Source organism: Sprattus sprattus, assembly GCF_963457725.1.
Source record: "Sprattus sprattus genome assembly, chromosome: 15".
NCBI classification, from domain to species: domain Eukaryota; kingdom Metazoa; phylum Chordata; class Actinopteri; order Clupeiformes; family Clupeidae; genus Sprattus; species Sprattus sprattus.
In genome coordinates this window covers 20,764,681-20,782,627 of record NC_137913.1, presented here as the reverse complement: position 1 = coordinate 20,782,627, position 17,947 = coordinate 20,764,681, and the positions used below count along the sequence as shown (strand labels likewise).

At 40.2% G+C, this 17,947-nt stretch overlaps 2 protein-coding genes across 2 annotated transcripts; one reads left to right on the top strand and one right to left on the bottom strand.

The window, feature by feature from the left end:
* Nucleotides 1–3,445: 3,445 nt before the first annotated feature.
* Nucleotides 3,446–8,010, bottom strand: gltpa (glycolipid transfer protein a; the record flags this gene model as incomplete). Its single annotated transcript, XM_080852811.1, has 5 exons — nt 3,446–3,628; nt 3,831–3,981; nt 4,087–4,220; nt 4,349–4,407; nt 7,908–8,010. 5 exons carry the CDS (start codon nt 8,008–8,010, stop codon nt 3,446–3,448), a joined length of 630 nt encoding a protein of 209 aa, XP_080708937.1.
* A 4,424-nt stretch (nt 8,011–12,434) lies between these two features.
* On the top strand, nt 12,435–17,945 carry tchp (trichoplein, keratin filament binding; the record flags this gene model as incomplete). Its single annotated transcript, XM_080852810.1, has 12 exons — nt 12,435–12,625; nt 12,919–13,129; nt 13,262–13,318; nt 13,807–13,875; nt 14,141–14,314; nt 14,879–14,991; nt 15,280–15,346; nt 16,304–16,476; nt 16,770–16,851; nt 16,982–17,167; nt 17,338–17,481; nt 17,913–17,945. 12 exons carry the CDS (start codon nt 12,435–12,437, stop codon nt 17,943–17,945), a joined length of 1,500 nt encoding a protein of 499 aa, XP_080708936.1.
* Nucleotides 17,946–17,947: the final 2 nt, after the last annotated feature.

Sequence of the window (17,947 nt, the reverse complement as noted above, 5' to 3'; positions counted from 1 at the left end):
TAAACTTTTGTGGATGTCTACTGTAGTACACAGTAGTCATGTATAGGCCTACTGTAAGGTCTCAATCAAGTAGGAGGTTATCCAAAAAGTACCAAGTGTATAAAACTAGCCTTTACTAGTCGTCCTACGTCCCCTGTAGATCAGACTTGTCTACCATCAACAACATCAGATAGTACTTGTTGTTCTTTTGTCCACCATTTACATGCACATCATAGACGCTCAACTGTACCCAGCACAGTCTGCAGGCCAAGTCATTGATATTTGTATTTGAAATAGGATAGTTTACCTTCTTTAAACCGAGAAGAGATTTGTGTCTCTTCTTCCCTTTTTAAGAGCATTACAGTCATACTCAGTAAAGCTTCCTAGCCACCCTGCTGACTTTTTTAAGTTATAGAAACTAGATAAACAGTGAGTATCATAGTTTATGAGACAAAAAGTGTTAACTACTGTATTTTAAATACCATAACAACAGCAATCAACACAAATGTATTAAAACAAAATAGTATTTTATTTTCAAAACATTACAATTTCAAGTTAAAACAAAACATTCATCCATCCTGCATTGAAATTCACTTCAAAGAAACTATTTACACTGACAACATTACCTAACCACGAATGTCAATGCTTCATATTAATGAATAATATAATGAAGTGTTGTTTCAACGTTTAGTCAGTGAAAAAAAAAGTACAAATATGTAATGCATCATACCATAGCCCAGTCCAGAATTTAAGGCAGTTGCTTTCAGTGTCATCAAACAAAACAGCTAGCAAGCCACACAACATTCACAGCATATCACACACACACAATAAAATGGCACACAGCATACTGAAGTGCTATGAGGATATCCTTGTTTATATAAATATCACCTTGCTGTCATTGTGATAAATCAGATCTACAAACACAATGATTCTACTGTAACCATTATGTTAGGCTTTTAAAACACAAAGAAAACTGCCCAAAATAATTTACTTCTATGTCAATGTATTTACTCAAACGAGTTCTGGGCTGCGGGAATAATCATCCTGTCAGGGAATAAATGATAATAAAGATCTACTTTGTTTGTTTTCATATAATTGCTAATACTAACTTTTTTTAGAGGCCACACAGTACTTTCTGGGTTCATCTCTGTGGAGATAAGACCACTGAAAGAGAACTGAACGAAAATAATTCAAATACAGCCAAAGCCTGAAAAAGTTAAAAGCAGTTAACATCTACTTGCTTTCCATGCCCTCTGAACTTGGTGAAGTTCCAAAAAGTTATAGTCATATATAAGTGTCATATGACAAAAATGATTCTCCTGGTTTATATCAAATTAACAAACATAAGCATGTTTTTCAGACAAATCACTCGTCTATCTCCTGGCTAAGGCACAGTTCATTTTTACAGTCAGGATGAACATTTATCCCCACAGAATTCAATTGAGGTCATTATTAGATGCTGCATTATTTCAGATGCATGGAACGGCTGTGGTTTCCATTTGTGTCCCCAAATGATCATTATGACTCCATGTATTCCAGGCAACCCAATCCAATAGTTAGTTTCTGAGTAAAGTCTACAACGTTATGCATTACATGGATATTCCGAGTCTAACTTTTTTACTGTTACAGCAAACACAGGCCACAGGCAGGCCAAATAGCTCTTAATTTATGCATCTGTCGCCCAACATCCACAATCAATCATTCTCTGATACATAATGATATGTTGTGCAAATTCAGAGATCATGGACTGTTTTGAGGACCTAACGCTGGTCTCTGGCCAACAACTGAATCTCATATATTGACTGAACTGGTGTGAAACCCACTTTGTCTATCCTCTGTTATCTCCAGGTTATTGAAACATTAGTTAAGCATGTTGTTAGCCATTTTTCCCCATAGAAAATTGTTTTCTCATCCCTTGTGTAGCAGCTCCCTAGTGTTGTAATGCTCAGTTTTGCAAAATATCCAACTCAGAGTACAAAATCAGTTGGATAGCTTCTGCAATGTAACACTTTGATTAGCTCAACCAAGTTTACAACAAGACAATACAAGTTTGCTCCTGGTAAAGGAACCATTAAATGGTATTAAACTAAAATGTCTACCTTTGTTTTCATGCAGTTGGGTGTTCAGTCATAAAAAGCCTTCTTTAGTTATAGCAAACATTCTGTTCAAAGCTGTGAAGTACAATTTTGTCTTCCTTTTGGTTGCCTATGCATCACACAATACATTAAACTTCAAGAGCTTTAATAAATATGAAAAAGTATCTTTAATGATGTATATCATATTTATCATAAAATAGTTTGTCAAGAACTGTAGTTATCCACTTTTTATTTGGAATAAATGAAAATAAATATGAGTTGCTAATAAAGTCAAGTGAATATTTGTTTTGCATTTACTCAGTGCTTTGTCCTTTGTTTTGCAAAGTGTTTCGTGATAATAAATAAGCATAAATGTATTTACTTAATATCAAAAATATAATAAATACAATAAATACATTGATATTAATATATATTTTGGACTTAAAAGAGACAACCTGTTCTTTTGGTTTGTTCTGCTTCCCCTTGACTTCAGAGTTAGCGTGTACTTATAAGAAAATTAGATAACATATATGAACTAGAATTAGTTGTTTTGGCATTCATTCTTCAGTAAGTCGTAAATGTATAATACCATAGGAGCTATTCAAAGGTTATGATTAGTGTTGATTATCCTATCATGGGGTATAGCTCATACATTTAAAAGATGAATACTTAAAATCTAGATAAGATATCAGAAATGCAAGTTTTTTTTTATGAACAGTTGTAGAGTAGTGACTGATAGAACATTTATCATTCCCTGAAATAGTTGCTAGTCAACCATCACAATATTTAATAGAAAGAATAGCCCTATTACATTCTGTATAATGATAAGTGAACTGTGTCATATAAGGACTCACATTTTAAGGTTTCAATTCATCTTTCTGGAAAGATGATTACAAAATTTGGGTTTGAAATGTTGATAATTGTATCCGCCATGTTACCAACGCCTATGCTTGGCCCTAATTACTTGTAAGTTTACTGTAACATTAAAGTTTGAGGTCAAATAAAATCATATGAGTTCAGATAAACCCATTCCAATATTTAACCCATTCTGACATAATATTGTTATCAAAAAGCTAAAACCTAGGTGTGATGGGCAGGTGGTTGGTGGGAGAAAAAGAGAGATTCTCTTAAGGCACTAGAATAAGTTTTGCGACACACAGATTTTGTGTGTGCCCTGTAACATACACTCTCACACACACACAAACACATCCACTCACCAACGCGATAATAGTATTAAATAATTCAAAATTAAATAATAATAATGAACCTCCCAACCGCAATTCTGAGAGAGACCAGCCTTCAGAGCAAAGGGAAAGCATGACCTGAGAGGTAAGGCCAGATGGTTGCGTGTATCTGAGAGAGAAAGGGGGGGGGGGGGGGGGATACAGCAGTCACACCGTGTAATCCAGCTCAGCATTCATCTTCGTGTACATCTCATAAACGGCATCCACTGTGGCAGTGAAGTTGACCAGGAACTGGCGCACCTTCTCCAGGCAGTCGTCATCTTTGACCTCTCGGCCTTTTGAGAGAGCCCTCAAGAAGTCTGACTTGTATGGAGCAGCGTATAGTGCGGCCTACAGTCAAGAACCATAGATACGTATAATAATAATAATGGTCAGATTTTATATATATAATATTATAATTTTATATAATAGACCATAAAACACAACAGAGCCATAAACACTAACAGACTGGTAAACCTTATAAGGAGGTTATGCTCTTAGCACTTCCCATTGTCGATCTGAATTGAATAACTGAATTAGATTAATGTATTACCTTAAAAAGCTTTTGAACTAACCAGCCGTGGTACTTTTTCAAGGAAATTTCATAGGCTCTGGTTGCATTGACACGGATGAGGTTAGGGTTGTTCTCATCTTTCTCCCCGTCCACTAAACTCTGGAGGAGAACCTGGATGAACCGGAGACCCCTGGCACGCAAAGTGAAAGAAAACAAATCTGGATACTTGCCACACAGAACACTGAATGTTTGCACTTAAGTCTATGCAGTTTAAAAAAAAAAAAATGTAAGATACCTTTTCAGCCACATGAGGGCCAGAGTAGCTCCTACTTTTGGCCACTCAGATCCATGCATCTCCTTTTCTGCATCCAGAATGTGTTGAAGTGTTTTGTATCTGCTTGGGTTGCTCTCATAGACAGCTTTAATTTTCTGAAAGAGTAATATAACCACAATAATTGCTTAAATGAATAAAAAAAAAAATCACATTTTCTAATGAGATGTCTGTACTGGTTCAAAGAGCCATCAGTTTGGCCAAGAGGTGGAGGTATTGCACTTACTGTGATGTTGCCAGCAATATCAGCCTTGATTGGGGCAAAAACTGTGGAGCCGAGGAGATCTAGTAGAGAAGACATAAAACATGAAACATTAGTTGTTGTTAAAGTAATGTACAATACTGCTGATATTACTTTTTTGGGGGGATATAGAGAAATGTTTTTTTCTAATATGAATATTATATTATACATTATATATTACACAGATTATACACATTTATTATAATAACCAGTATTCATTTCTATATGGAAAGTAATGATTTACTAAATCATATCAGGCCAATTAACCTTACTGGTCAGGGCCTCGTTTCCCGATAACGATGTATCTTAACGGCCTACGTGGATTTTCGCGACATCGTACACTAAGTAGCACTTTGTATTTACGTGCGTTTCCCAACCATCAACTTAAAGTCAGGTGCACGAGCGCAACGTGCACGAGTTCTTAAGTAGCTCTTAGGAGCTGTTTACGTCAGGTTAACCTGTTTACGTTAATTGCTGTGAAATTAGCTAGCCTATGCGTGCATCGAACGTGCAATGTGCACTAAATTCGGGGCGGGGATAGTAACGCCATCTCCAGCAGAGAAGCCTATTTAAACTGTGTTCCCATTGTAAGGACATTTATTACGATCTGTCTGAGAGTGGGCTGTCAAAGCTAGCATCATCAAAGTCATACAGTACAGTAGGCTACATACATTCAATAAAATTAACCTACATTTGAGTCCAACTGCATGACCATTCTTGCCCTACACTTACCCTTACAATAAAGAAGTGATCCTATTTCAACCATAACTTCATTTTAAATAATGTCTTTCTTTATGACATTTAGTTTATAGTTTAGACAGCAACGTTGACATCTACAGTATATTCAACTGCATCCACTACATAATCTCAAACTTTATTTGTTGGTAACTCTCCAAAAAGGCTACCATTAACACATTTCTTAATGAAAAGGAAACATGCATCACAATAATACTTCAGTGTAACCTGTACCTATGTGGAGTGCAAATATGTCTTGCCATTACACTACCCAACAGCCCTACGTCTGCTAACACTACAGAATGCATAATTCCTACGGGCAATGCACTAGTTTTGTATAGCTTAATCTTTATTTTCAAATACTCAATATTCTTTATTTCTATTTTGATGGGAATAGGCAGGTGAAACAATGACATTCTCATGATGTGCTATACACAGAAACATCGTTTGGATTTCTTCTACATATACAACCATCTAGCTAGACGCTACCATATAAGCCAATGGAGTGGTGGCATAAGCGCTAAATGTGCCATCAAACTACTGTTTGAAAGCTTCAGTCAAGACCTAAATACTCTGCATTGGTCGCGTAGCACATTTCCGATCAAACCGAGTCATTATAAACATATAAAAAGTTGTGTAGATAGCTTTATTCATGTAAAATATTCCTCGCTTCAAGTAGCCATGTTTTTTTTTTTTAATTCCTGTTTCTTCCGAACGACGGTCGAACGACGCCCCTGGTGGATTACATCGCTAAGTGTGAAGTTACTACTGGTCCTGACCACACGTAGAATTCCTCTCAATGAAAGATACACTTAAGCTAAGTGTGGCGTTGGGAAACCCGTCTGCAACGTAGGAATCCTCTTACGAGCGATTTCAAGTGCTTTTTAGGCTAAGTGCGCGTTCGGGAAACGAGGCCCAGTGCTGAAGGACCTCCATGTGACCTATGACATTTCCAGCTTTCAAAAAGAGGAAGGGTAAATAATTGAGTACGCTTAGAGAGCAAGACAGATTTCTGAAAGCACCAATGCCTCTCATGAAATTTTAATCAGATCTTGACATTATACCAAACAGTTTAGTGTATCACAGGAAATACTATCATCCGAGAGGATATCAGAGTTGATAGCAATCCGTTTCCATTCTCTCTGGACAACATTGTAATATTCATTCCAAAAGCTTTGTACGTTTCTAAAAAATGCCATTTCAATAAGAAAAATACTATTTCAATAGGCATTATCTAAATAAGTGCATAGCTAATCTTCGTTTCAAAACATTATAAATAAAACTACAACAATGAACAATGTGAGTAGCACTGAATGCCGGGGGATGGAAATGGTAAAACTTTTTGTGGATAATTACAGTGCATCTCATTGGAAATGTAATTTTAGATTAGTATTTAATCAGTCAATTTACCTGACCACAAATGAATAACACTGAGGACTGACATGAGCTGCACTCTAAGTAATTGCTTTCAGTGGTAAAAGCCACCAGCTAGACCTTGGGGGAGGGGGGGGGGGGGGGGGGGGGGGGGGATAAAGCGATAGCAGACGGACAGTTTGGCTCCACAGGTGGGGTCGATGCTGGAGTTGGGTACTCTATGAGCACCAGCACCAGGGCACCACCCCTCTCAGCAAGCAGTATATTGTAATCACAGGCTACGTGTGGGTAGCGTCTCTAGTTACAAAGAACTGAATGGCCTGTGTTTATGGCAACACCTCTTTGTACTTTAGCTTTTGTCTCTTCGTTTTGGCCTCCATGAGCCATATTCACACAGCCACCCATGAATCGAAAGAAAGAAAACTGACAGATTCTCTATTTACAAATGACATAAGGCTGGGTTTCTTCTCTGTTCTAGTCCTCTTGTTTGTGTTTTGAATAAATGTATGTGAGCAACACACATCGAGTTTGAGCTAAACATCACCATTCTAGTATTGCATATGTGGAGTGCCTATTTCATATGACCTCCTAGTGTAACCTACCTTAGTCAAAACAAAAACTACTGTTTTTACTTTGTCCAGTTGTGTTGAGATGTGTCAGTGTGTTGACTTGAAACAAAGATTAAACACTTAGTATGCTGGCTAATCGGAACAACCCCATTGGCATTGTGGCCTTTTCCAGGATATTATTACTCAATGAATGCTTCAACAAAGGAGTCTCACCACACCTCCTTATCTATGAATAGATAGAGGCAACTCAACACCACACTAATCAATTTTCTCAACTTAAAATCGGGGGCAGGTGATTAAATTATGCATGCAAAAAGGCTTGTTGCCTGCTTGGGAGGGAGAAATTTGAACCATTACAAAATTGACCCCTTGCAGCATATAATTGTTTTCGCCCCACAGTGTTTTGATGGATAGCCACCTTCTGTCAGAGGAAAGTTTTAATCATGGATGGGGGGAAATCCCTGTCCAAAGACACTTAACTAAATCAAGTCCATTTCTTTCAAAAACCACACAGTTAAGTTCAGGGTGAAGGGTTGTGATTCTGCCCCTTCTACCTATAGCCTATATGAACCACTGCGCTCAAGTAGTCTACCCAGATGTCCAACATACCAGGGTCTCTCGCTTGCTGTGCTAGAGTGGATGAGTTAATTCACGCCTGCAATTAAGATCAAATTAACTCGACTGACGTCGCATGCTCTGTCAACCTCACCTTCTAATGTCAAATATCTCCAGAAACGTATTTCTACGTTATGATCTTTACTAACGGACTAGTCAACTCCCCACGGATGGGGGTCGTCTGTGTCTCATGACATGACTCAAAGCCCAACACATCACAGCTAACATTGTAGTTTCGTCAGGGAACTTACCAAAAAATGGCGGAAGATATGACACTGATTCCAAAAACGGTCGAGTTTCCACTTGCTTGTCGGATGGAAGTTGTCTGAACTGGTGCTCTAACAGTAAAGCCATTATTGACAGAGCACAGTGACAGCGTCAACTAGGCTCCAAAACGACGTAGCCCAGAAAACAGTGATGGAGCGAAAACCCGAAACGGCGGACTCCAGAGAACTCGCAGGAATCTAAGCAGCTGACTACAACGCCAGCGGCAGACGGCATGCCAGTTTCCACAAGTGGGTGAGGGATAGCCAATCATATGCGAGGAGGCGGGACAAAAGTCTCTTTTCTACACAATGTAACATAAATAACAGACAGTCGGATGCTGACACTGAACATTTACATATTTTGCTTCTAAAAATGTAGGCTTATTTAAAATGAGACAGTAGCTTAAAAGGTAGTCAATGCATGCATTATAATTCAAAATATTTACTTAAGTATTGAAGAGGTGAAATCTATTGCCTGGGTTAGAAAACTATAGCAATAAGACTACAGTAGGTGAAAATTCACCCTAGTTACATCAGGACTCCGGAACTGCTGCATGTATTAAGAGACAAACAAAAACAATTGCAATCGGGCTCCCCTCCCAGCACAAGGCTGAAAGTGAAGGCAATGATAAACCCATCACACAAGGTTTATATAGTCAGAAGTTTAATTTTCAGCAGGCATAACAACGTGGTGGATTTCTCACGTCTGAGGCTCACTGTCTTGCAAGGATGGCAGTTTTGCTCAGTCGGAAGAAGCACAGTTCCCTTCTTATCTCCTCTGGTCTAAACATGCTCTTGTTCATATGCAGACTAAGTGGCACTTAATATTCTAGTTACACACAGAGAGAAAAGCCATGCTCCTGCTTTCATAAGCACATGATTCATATAAGGAATATATTAATACAAGGCACTTGATTATTATATTCTTCAGTCATTAACAGTGTTTGGAAATAATCTAGTGGGCCTAGGAGAATTTTACTCAGATGGCATGGCTATAGGCCTATCCCTAAACCGAAACCATGAAGATCCCTCATGCATGGTCACCAAAACGTTTAAACGTTAAATTGTAATAGGCTAGCCCATGTACCTCTCATTTTATTAATTGACTGTGTGTAATCAAAAATGAACCACTCAATGAAGAAAATTATGTTTTAAACCTTGACAACATGATCAAGTTAGGTGATACGCCTACTGAGACGTGAATTTGACACCTGTGTCACGCCACAATTGACCTTTTAATGGATGCATTTCCAACGCTAAAGAGGACAATGTGCTTTTTCCGTACAGGTGCAAGCAACCCTCTCCTATAAAAAATCTATCCGCCTAAGGAAGTCCATAATCCAGAACTTCTAAACTAAACTAAGAAACTAAATCATCTTTGTGGTGTTTGATCTGGATTTAGTAGCTATACTGTGTAGCTATACTGTGGAACATAAAATATGACCCAATGGTGAAGGTGGTGTGTCTTAATGTTGACTGGGCTATTTGGTTGGAGTTTAATCATAATGAAAAGAAAATGTGTACACACCATATGAATCCTATGATCATTATAGGATGAATTTCTGACAGGTTGGCTTTTATTCAGTCGTTCATAGAGGACAACAGCTCATCTTGTGTCTGTGTCATGGGTGATTTTAATGCTGACATGTCAGATAAATCTTTTTATTCGCAAAACATCTGCAGCAGTAATGAAACTAAGTTAATTATATCAAGTGAAGCTTTGTTGCCTAATACAAGTTTAACCTATATAAGTGAAGCGTGGCACACAACTTCCTGGCTAGACCATATTGTGACAGCCGATGCTCATGACTTTCTGGAAAGTATAGAGATATGTTATGGGCTGGCCACCACTGATCACATACCAGTTGCTATGCTGCTACATGTTGAGAGTGTACCCCTGCTGGCCAACAATGGTAATGCTGCTCCCTCAAGATCATCTATTAACTAACAGCTTACTCAGTGATGTTGAATTGCCTAGGGATACCCTAATGTGCACAGATATGAACTGCAGGGATAAACATCATGCTGAAAAGCTCTGTGCCATGTTTGATGATATTGTCAAATGTCTTTATGCTTCCAGTGAACCTTTTATTAATCACAAGAGTAAGGTCCCTAACATAAGGCCTGGCTGGAATGAGTTTGTGTCTGAGCAACATGCTGCTGTTAGAGAGGCCTTTAGACTCTGGTCAGAGGCAGGCAGACCCAGACAGGGAGTGTTGCGTGATAACAAAAAACTCACAAATGCTAGATTTAAATATGCACTTAGTTTTATTAAGAAAAATGAAAACACAATAAGAGCAGACTTGCTGGCCAGAAAGATGCAGAATAACAATCTTACTGACTTCTGGAAGGAGGTCAAGATCATAAATAATAACGGTACTCCCTTCCCGTCTGATATCGAGGGGGTTAGTTGTCCAGAGAAGATTGCTGATCTATGGCGTGAGCATTACAGTAAACTATTTAATTGTGTAGTAACACAGTTAGAATTGATTATGAATATAAAGGTCTCTCTGCAGACATGATAGATCATGTGGATATCTATGATTCCGTCCACATGCTAGACAACAACAAAGTTGTGGTATGGCTTGCATTTCTGCAGAGCATCTAAAAAATGCCAGTTATAGACTCAGTCCATTACTAGCCATGTGTCTTACTAGAGTTATGGTTCATGGTGTTCTACCGAACTCTATTATGTCAGTGCTATTAGTGCCTGTTCTTAAAGATAAGGCTGGTAAACTGAACAGCATAAACAAAACTATCGACCCATTGCATTAGCCAGTATCTTGTCTAAAGTGTTTGAGATTATTCTTTTAATGAAATTGGAAATGCATGTTCTGACTGCTGACAATCAGTTTGGTTTTAAAAAGAAAACATGGTACTGATCTCTGTATCTATGTTCTGAAGGAGATTGTCTCTAGGTATACAAGTCTTAATTCATCTGTATTTTTATGCTTTATTGATGCTTCCAAAGCTTTTGTCTTGAATAACTATTTATAAAGTTTACAAGGAGGAATTTTATCTCCCATTTTTGTTTAATGTTATGGACGACTTATCAAGCCAGCTGAATAAGACAAATACAGGCTGTCTTGTAGGTGAATCTATTGTCAATCATCTGATGTACGCAGATACTTTGGTCTTTCTCAGCTCATATAGTGCTGGGCTACAACAGATGCTGAGGGTGTGCTCTCAGTATGGCATAGATAATGATATAAAATACAATGCAAAGAAAAGCCACATAATGATAGTCAGAAGTAACCAGGACAGGAAATTAACCTTCCCTACCTTTTATTTATCTGGCAGTCCCCTTGGTGTTTGTGAGGAAATAAAATATCTAGGCCATTTCATTTCTGATGATTGGACAGATGACAACAATATATATCGACAGTGCTGTAAAATATATTCTAAGGCCAATATGTTACTAAGGAAGTTTTCTATGTGCTCAGATTCAGTTAAATGTTCCCTGTTGTTTAGAACCTACATAACTCCATTGTACACTGCTCATTTGTGGTCTAATAACAGGAATAGGAGTATAAAGAGACTGAAAGTAGCTTACAATGATGCTTTTAGATTGCTGCCTTATGTGCCTAGGTGGCATAGTGCTGTAGTTGTTTGTGTGTAGCACGTACCAACCTGTGAGGTGCTCTTGAGAAAATTGATGTAGCCTACTGTTTCATGTGTCCACTGGACAAGCCTGAAAACTGTACCTACTATATGAGGCTCTGGTCAACCCTATAAAGAGCTGCTATCGATTTACCTCGAACTTAAGACGACTTAGCACAAAAGTCTTCATACTTTATAAATGCACTGTATTATGTTTGTTGTATCTTTAAGTTTTTTTTTTCTCTTTTTAGTAGTTGTATGTCTGTTATTTTATATGGAACTTGGCGTCTGAAATAAAGATTTATACATTATTCCACCACACAATCAAAGGTCTTTGACGCAGGATAGATTTAGATTTTTGGGAATGTATGATCAGAATTAATTAAAGTAAAGTAATACGATTTTACCTGGTACAAGTGCAATGGGACTTGTTTTGCGAATATAAAATCCCTTTTGAGTCTTACGATTTGCCGTAGTATTCGTAACCAAGAGAAACAGGAAGCCACTTTTTGAAAGCTTCTCTGCCAAGACTCAACTGTATTCAGCACAACAACATTACGCGTTATTGGACGTTCATCGACCTATGCCTCGAATCAAACGTCCTTAATTATATTAACCAGCTTGTTTGTCAAGAGGTGAGAATTTTTTAACTTTTGTGGATAAGTTTATCCACTAACATTACACTACGAGCAATTATGATGGTCTGTTAAGCTTGCTGGCTGACGTTGGCTAGGAAGGACTCATAGCAATCTAACGTAACGTTAGCTGAACATATGTGTTTGTTGATACACTAGTGATGTTTCAAAGGATCATATTTGGTCAATACCCATAATAAACATGGCTAATGCTTGCACGAAATAGCTTTAAATCAGTAGCATAGTGTTGACTTCGCTTATATCTGAAACCAGGACCATGGCTTTGCCAACGCTTACTGCTCATTGGCCGAGTCGTGTGAGGACTCTAGAGAGGCAAATGGTACGGCAACGGGAACAAGAGGCCCACTGGCGACAGCAATGGCAGCTCCATTCCAAGTACCTCAAAGAACAAGACGTCCGGACCAGCAAGCAGGCATACTGGAGCTCCCGTCAGTCATACGAACAGAGGTGAGGTTGCTGTCACTCCCTATTGATAGTGAATTATTATTAATGAACTATTTGAAGTATTTTTCTACAGTTGTCGCAGTCACAGACATAGTTGTCCTTGCTTGAAGACAGACATCTCCATGTTTGAAAATATCCCAAATAGAAATCCATTAATCTACAATATTATGATACTTGATTTGACAGCTGGACCTACCTTGTGTGATATTAATATTATACTTACTCTGTTTCAAAAAACATTTCAGGCTTATTATCTAGTTGTATCTCTTTCTTGAACTCCTCATATACATCTACAGCATGAGTTCATTCAACCGCGAGCGCCTGCAAGAGGAGAAGAAACGCAGTGTGGAGGAGCGGAGGGAGCGTCTGAGAGTGATGCTGCAGGAGGAGAGGGACATGCTGGAGGCTGAGCTCAGACAGGTCGTTCCAGATAGGAGTGCCCTGACCAGTTATCTCGCAGAGAAGACGGAAAGCCTCCGATCTGCCCGGGAGGAGCGAAGGAAAAAGGTGCTGTGCTGTGATCATAGAGTCCTTTTTCATGGTGGAGAGCCTAGAGGCAAACTGTCTTCTCTGAGTAAATAGTCATACTGCTTAGTTTCCCTGTGATGTCTGACAGTTCTTTCACTCTGGGTACCACAGCTTGCTCAGGAGTTGCTGAGGGAACACTGGAAGGAAAACAACCCTGAACTGAGAAAGGTTGGTTGTGATGGCTTCTGGCCAACAGACAGAACACTTCTTTTCTTTAGCAGTGAGGAGTATTATGTCATATCAGCTACCATGTAGTTAGTGCAGCCTAGTAGCTCATCAAGCTCCTGTTGCTATAAAAAAATATTTTATCAACTTGATCTGTCAACAACATATTTGCTATTCGGGATAGCAAATATGTGGATTGGTAATTTGCCAGCCACAGTTTATAAACCAGGCTAAACAGTTAAACCAAACCTCTGAACATTTTAGACACATTAAGTGATATCTGAGGAGGAGAGGTGGTAAATAGAGAGGCCTGATCTGGGAGTTAATGGAGTTCACGGTGTAGACTTGATCTGGAAGTTAATAGGTGTGATGTGATTGTTCCGTGCGCACCCTGCAAACCTGAGCCTTTCCTCTCTGTCCAACTGGCTTTCACATCACCGTCTCACCATCTCGTCTGAGTCTTCATCCCTGCGATTTGCTTGTGTTCACAGGTCGAGTCGGCTTTGCATAAAGATCATGTTGTGGACCAATGGCATTTGCAGCAGGAGGAGAAGCAACAGGTAACGTTAACACGCAGTATTACATGGCCGCCTAGGATGTAGAGTTTCATCCATGTGAGAGCTTGTTGATTGAGAGTCAAGGTTTGATTACAAGGTACTCAAGGTGAAATTAAACCACATTTTAAGACTTTAACACTTTAATGCTCTTAAGTGCCATGACTTGTTTTGTTTCACAGAGCCAGGTCCTTGTGCCAATCCAAAGGAATTAATGAATGGGAAGGTCAGACACTTTTCAATTTTCTTCTCTTTCTTACCTGACTCTTAGCATAAGGAGAAGGCCCAGGTGGAGCAGAGGCGCTTCGAGAACGAATACGAGCGGGCACGACGGGAGGCTCTGGAGAGAATGAAGAAGGCTGAGGAGAAGAGGAAAGAGGAGGAGAAGATGAGAGCCGAAGACCTTCGCCAGCAGATGGAGGAGCTGAAACTGAGAGAGGAGGAGGTGAGCAGAGATAAGATAGGAGAGGAGCTGTTATCAGCTCTGTCTTCACACCTCGAGGCCATTTGGACAGAAAGCATGGCCTCAGCATTATGTTCACGCTGGCAGAGCCATATGCTGGGTAATCTGGGGTGCAGATACAGGGCCATCTGGTCAGATATTTCATCCACATGGTGCACTACCTTAATTGTGATGCTTTGACTAGGTTGAAGTGAGTGTCTGAGCACACTGTATAGCATATACACTCAGCCATCCGTATTTGCTTTTCTCTCAAACATATTTGCTTATTTATACATGTGTTTAGAATTAATTATAGAATGAATGTATGTATGTATGTTTATATGAACACATTAAAATGAATGAATTTATGAATTTAGAAAGACATATACAGTATATTCATGAAATAAATGTATACATGAAATATAAAAGACGATTTAGAGTCGTACACGATGTTATCTTAAAAACGAGGATCTAAGAAAACTGGAACTGGATTTAAAAATATGAAATAAATGAGGACTATGATGATGACAAGTACCTCATCATATTGCATTGTGCGTCTCCTTCCAGGCAAAGCATCTGAAGGAGGAGCAGGAGGCCTTGCTGGCCCAGCACTGGGAGGTGGAGAGGATGGAGCATGAGAGGAGGAAGGCTGAGGAGGACAGGAAGAAATCCAATCTTGGGTACGAGACGTGTGGAATGTGGACAGTCAAGTTCTCTGAAAGCGTCCACAACAGGGGACTTAATTGTCGCTTAGCAACATTAAGGAGATGGGTTTGATTTTTGTTGTGCGCAAGTAGCTCCCACAAAAGTATGTCTTCATAATGTAAGCTCTAATTAAGGCATTAAGTCATTTATGCACTAATTATGTCATTACACACAAATTTGTATCTGCACGGCAGATTGCTTTTCATACAGCACACCTGGAGCTGAAACCTGACTCTCTCTGTCCTTGTGTGTGTCTGTTTTAGGCGGTTCCTGACACGGCAGTATCGCACCCAGTTGAAGAGGAGGGCACAGCAGGTGCAGGAGGAGCTGGTGAGTGGCCTGGGTTTACCTGTGGGAATTCACTGCACTGGAACACACTGTAGACCTGGAGCTGCATCCGCATCCTGTGGACCACCAGTGTTGAGAAAACAATGCTGATAATACTGCTGTAAAAGTGTAGTAGTCATGTTACATTTGTTACATTTGCTCAGCACCATTCTGTGGCAATGTTTTAGTCGAGTTGGATGATTGGTGAGGCAAGTCTTTTGAGCAGCAGATTGAGCAAATGGAGTTAGGAGCATATGCAAAGGTGTAGGCTATACATTTTGGAACATTGTTAGGATGAGGTTTCGGGGCTCATTTCAGAGTATATATCAAGTCTTGAGACTTAACATAGACATAGAGATTTATAGGTCTAAATATACTTAAGCAATATAGCACGAGTGGGAGTGGGGTAGGTAAGGGATAATCCCACGGGTGGTGTTCGGCCGTAGCCACCGAGGCCGCAACACGAAGTTATTGATTCAAAATGGTTTATTTCGCCATGGTTTTTCCGCAACAGTTCCATTGTCAACGTCTTGGTTTGGAATTTTTAATTAACGGTTATCTTCAACGCGAATATTTCATCGCGGAGTGAATTTATTATTAGCTGTGAAAAGTCCCAAACTGTTGGTATGTTGACGGATAATCCAACTCATGGAACGTCTCTCGTCCAATCAGAAACAGCTAAATAAAGCGATAGAACCCAATTGTTTTATAATAAGGACTAATAGTATGCATATATCTAGTGGTGCTACTCATGTAGGAAATGTTTGTTCATTGGCCCATTGGCCCTGGTCTTGTAGTGCTTGGAGCTAGCTAGTCATGGAAAATGCATTCATTAGGACTATGGGTGGGGTTAGTGTTGGGATTTGTTTTGGATTTTCGTGGCGCCTGTAAAGAGTACTTGTAGTTTTGACTGAAAATCCCACAGCTGACATTTTATCTGGAATCTCTGGTCTGCTGCAGGAATCGGACCGGCGCATGCTTGCGGCGCTGATGGAGTCCCAGCAGCAGGAGGAGACGCTGGAGAGTGCCCGGCGAGAGAGGGCTGTGGCCGACGCCGCCTGGATGAAGAGTGTGTTGGAGGAGCAGCTGCTGCTGGAGAAACAGAGGGAGGCAGAGTATGAGATCCTCTACAGGTGAGCGCATAGGAGATGCGGAGCGGGGGGGGTCTCTCATAGAGGAGAGATCAGGTCTGGGGGGGATCAGGTCAGGTCTGTCGTTTTTAAATTCACGCTACGCTACCTTTGCTCTTGAAAAGTGCCCTATGGTCCTTGCTCCTGTGAACACCTGTCCCTGATTGTTTATATATTTATTTTTATATACACTCACACACACAGATAAACATACACCTTTCTGTGTGTGTGTGTGTGTGTGTTTGTTTGAATATATAAATGTTCAGATGAGCCACTAATATGCTATGCTCCAACAGTGAGGAGGCCCAGCGGATGTGGGAGAAGAGAGAGGCAGAGTGGGCGAGAGAGAAGAGAGCCAGAGAGAGGCTCATGCAGGAGGTGAGGACTTGCTCCTTTTTTTCTCAGTCCGTCGCCGCCTTTCAGTGACTGAATGTCTTAGAAAAGAAATAGTAAATAAAACTATGATGGGTTCGTAGGTCAAGTTATTTAATTTCTTCCCCCCTGGAAGGTTCTGTCGGAGCGTCAGCAACAGCTGGAGCTGAAGATGCAGGAGAACCGGCAGGCCCAGGAGGAGTCGCTGCAGAGGCGCGAGGAGCTGATCGAGCAGCTGGAGCAGGAGCGCCTTAGCCGACTCCAGCAGCAGGAGGAGCAGGAGGGCCAGAAGACCTCACGTATGCAGGAGATCAATGCACAGGTAGGGGAGACGCTTAAGTGGACTTCTAAGGGGTTGTAGAGAAGAGATTGAACTTGAAAAAATAAATAATTATTTTGTGTATACATGTAGTATGTGTAGCAAACATTTACACATTGCCCATATGAATCTGATGCAGTAGTGTATTTGTGTGTGTGTGTGTGCTTCCACAGGTGGAGACGCGGCGCAGAGAGCAATGGGAGGAGGAGAGAATGCGGGAGCAGGAGGAGAAGGAGGAGCAAGCAGCGCTAAAGATGGAGGAGGAGCGGGTGCAGCTGGAGACCCAGAGGATGGCCCAGCACGGTTACCAGGAGAGGGTGAGGGACACGATTACACTCCTACTAACCACAACATAATACACCCCCACTAACCACTACTATCCACAACTCGCTACGCCCCTCTCTTACCACTATACTCTACACCCCTACTGACCACCAATGATGAAATGTGGTTTTGTTCTCTGTTAAAAAATGTGTTAACGTACTACTCACCTCATGTGAAAAACACTAAAGTAGAATTCCTCCACAGAAATATGGCAATGGCTAAAGCTTAGCTGTAGAGTTTGGCATCGCTACTTAACTCAGATTAAAAACCAGCGTGAAGACTCAGTTGCAGTAGTTAAAAAGCTTTCAAGAAATAATCGCACCACTCTGAAAATGTGAACCGCAGGACAGAAGTAGGGTTAAACAAAACATTTCGAAAAAAGGAAGTGTGTGATCCCTTTTTTTCTTTCTCTCTGAATTTACAGATCAGGGGACGGCCGCGCTCTGCCTGGACCTGAGG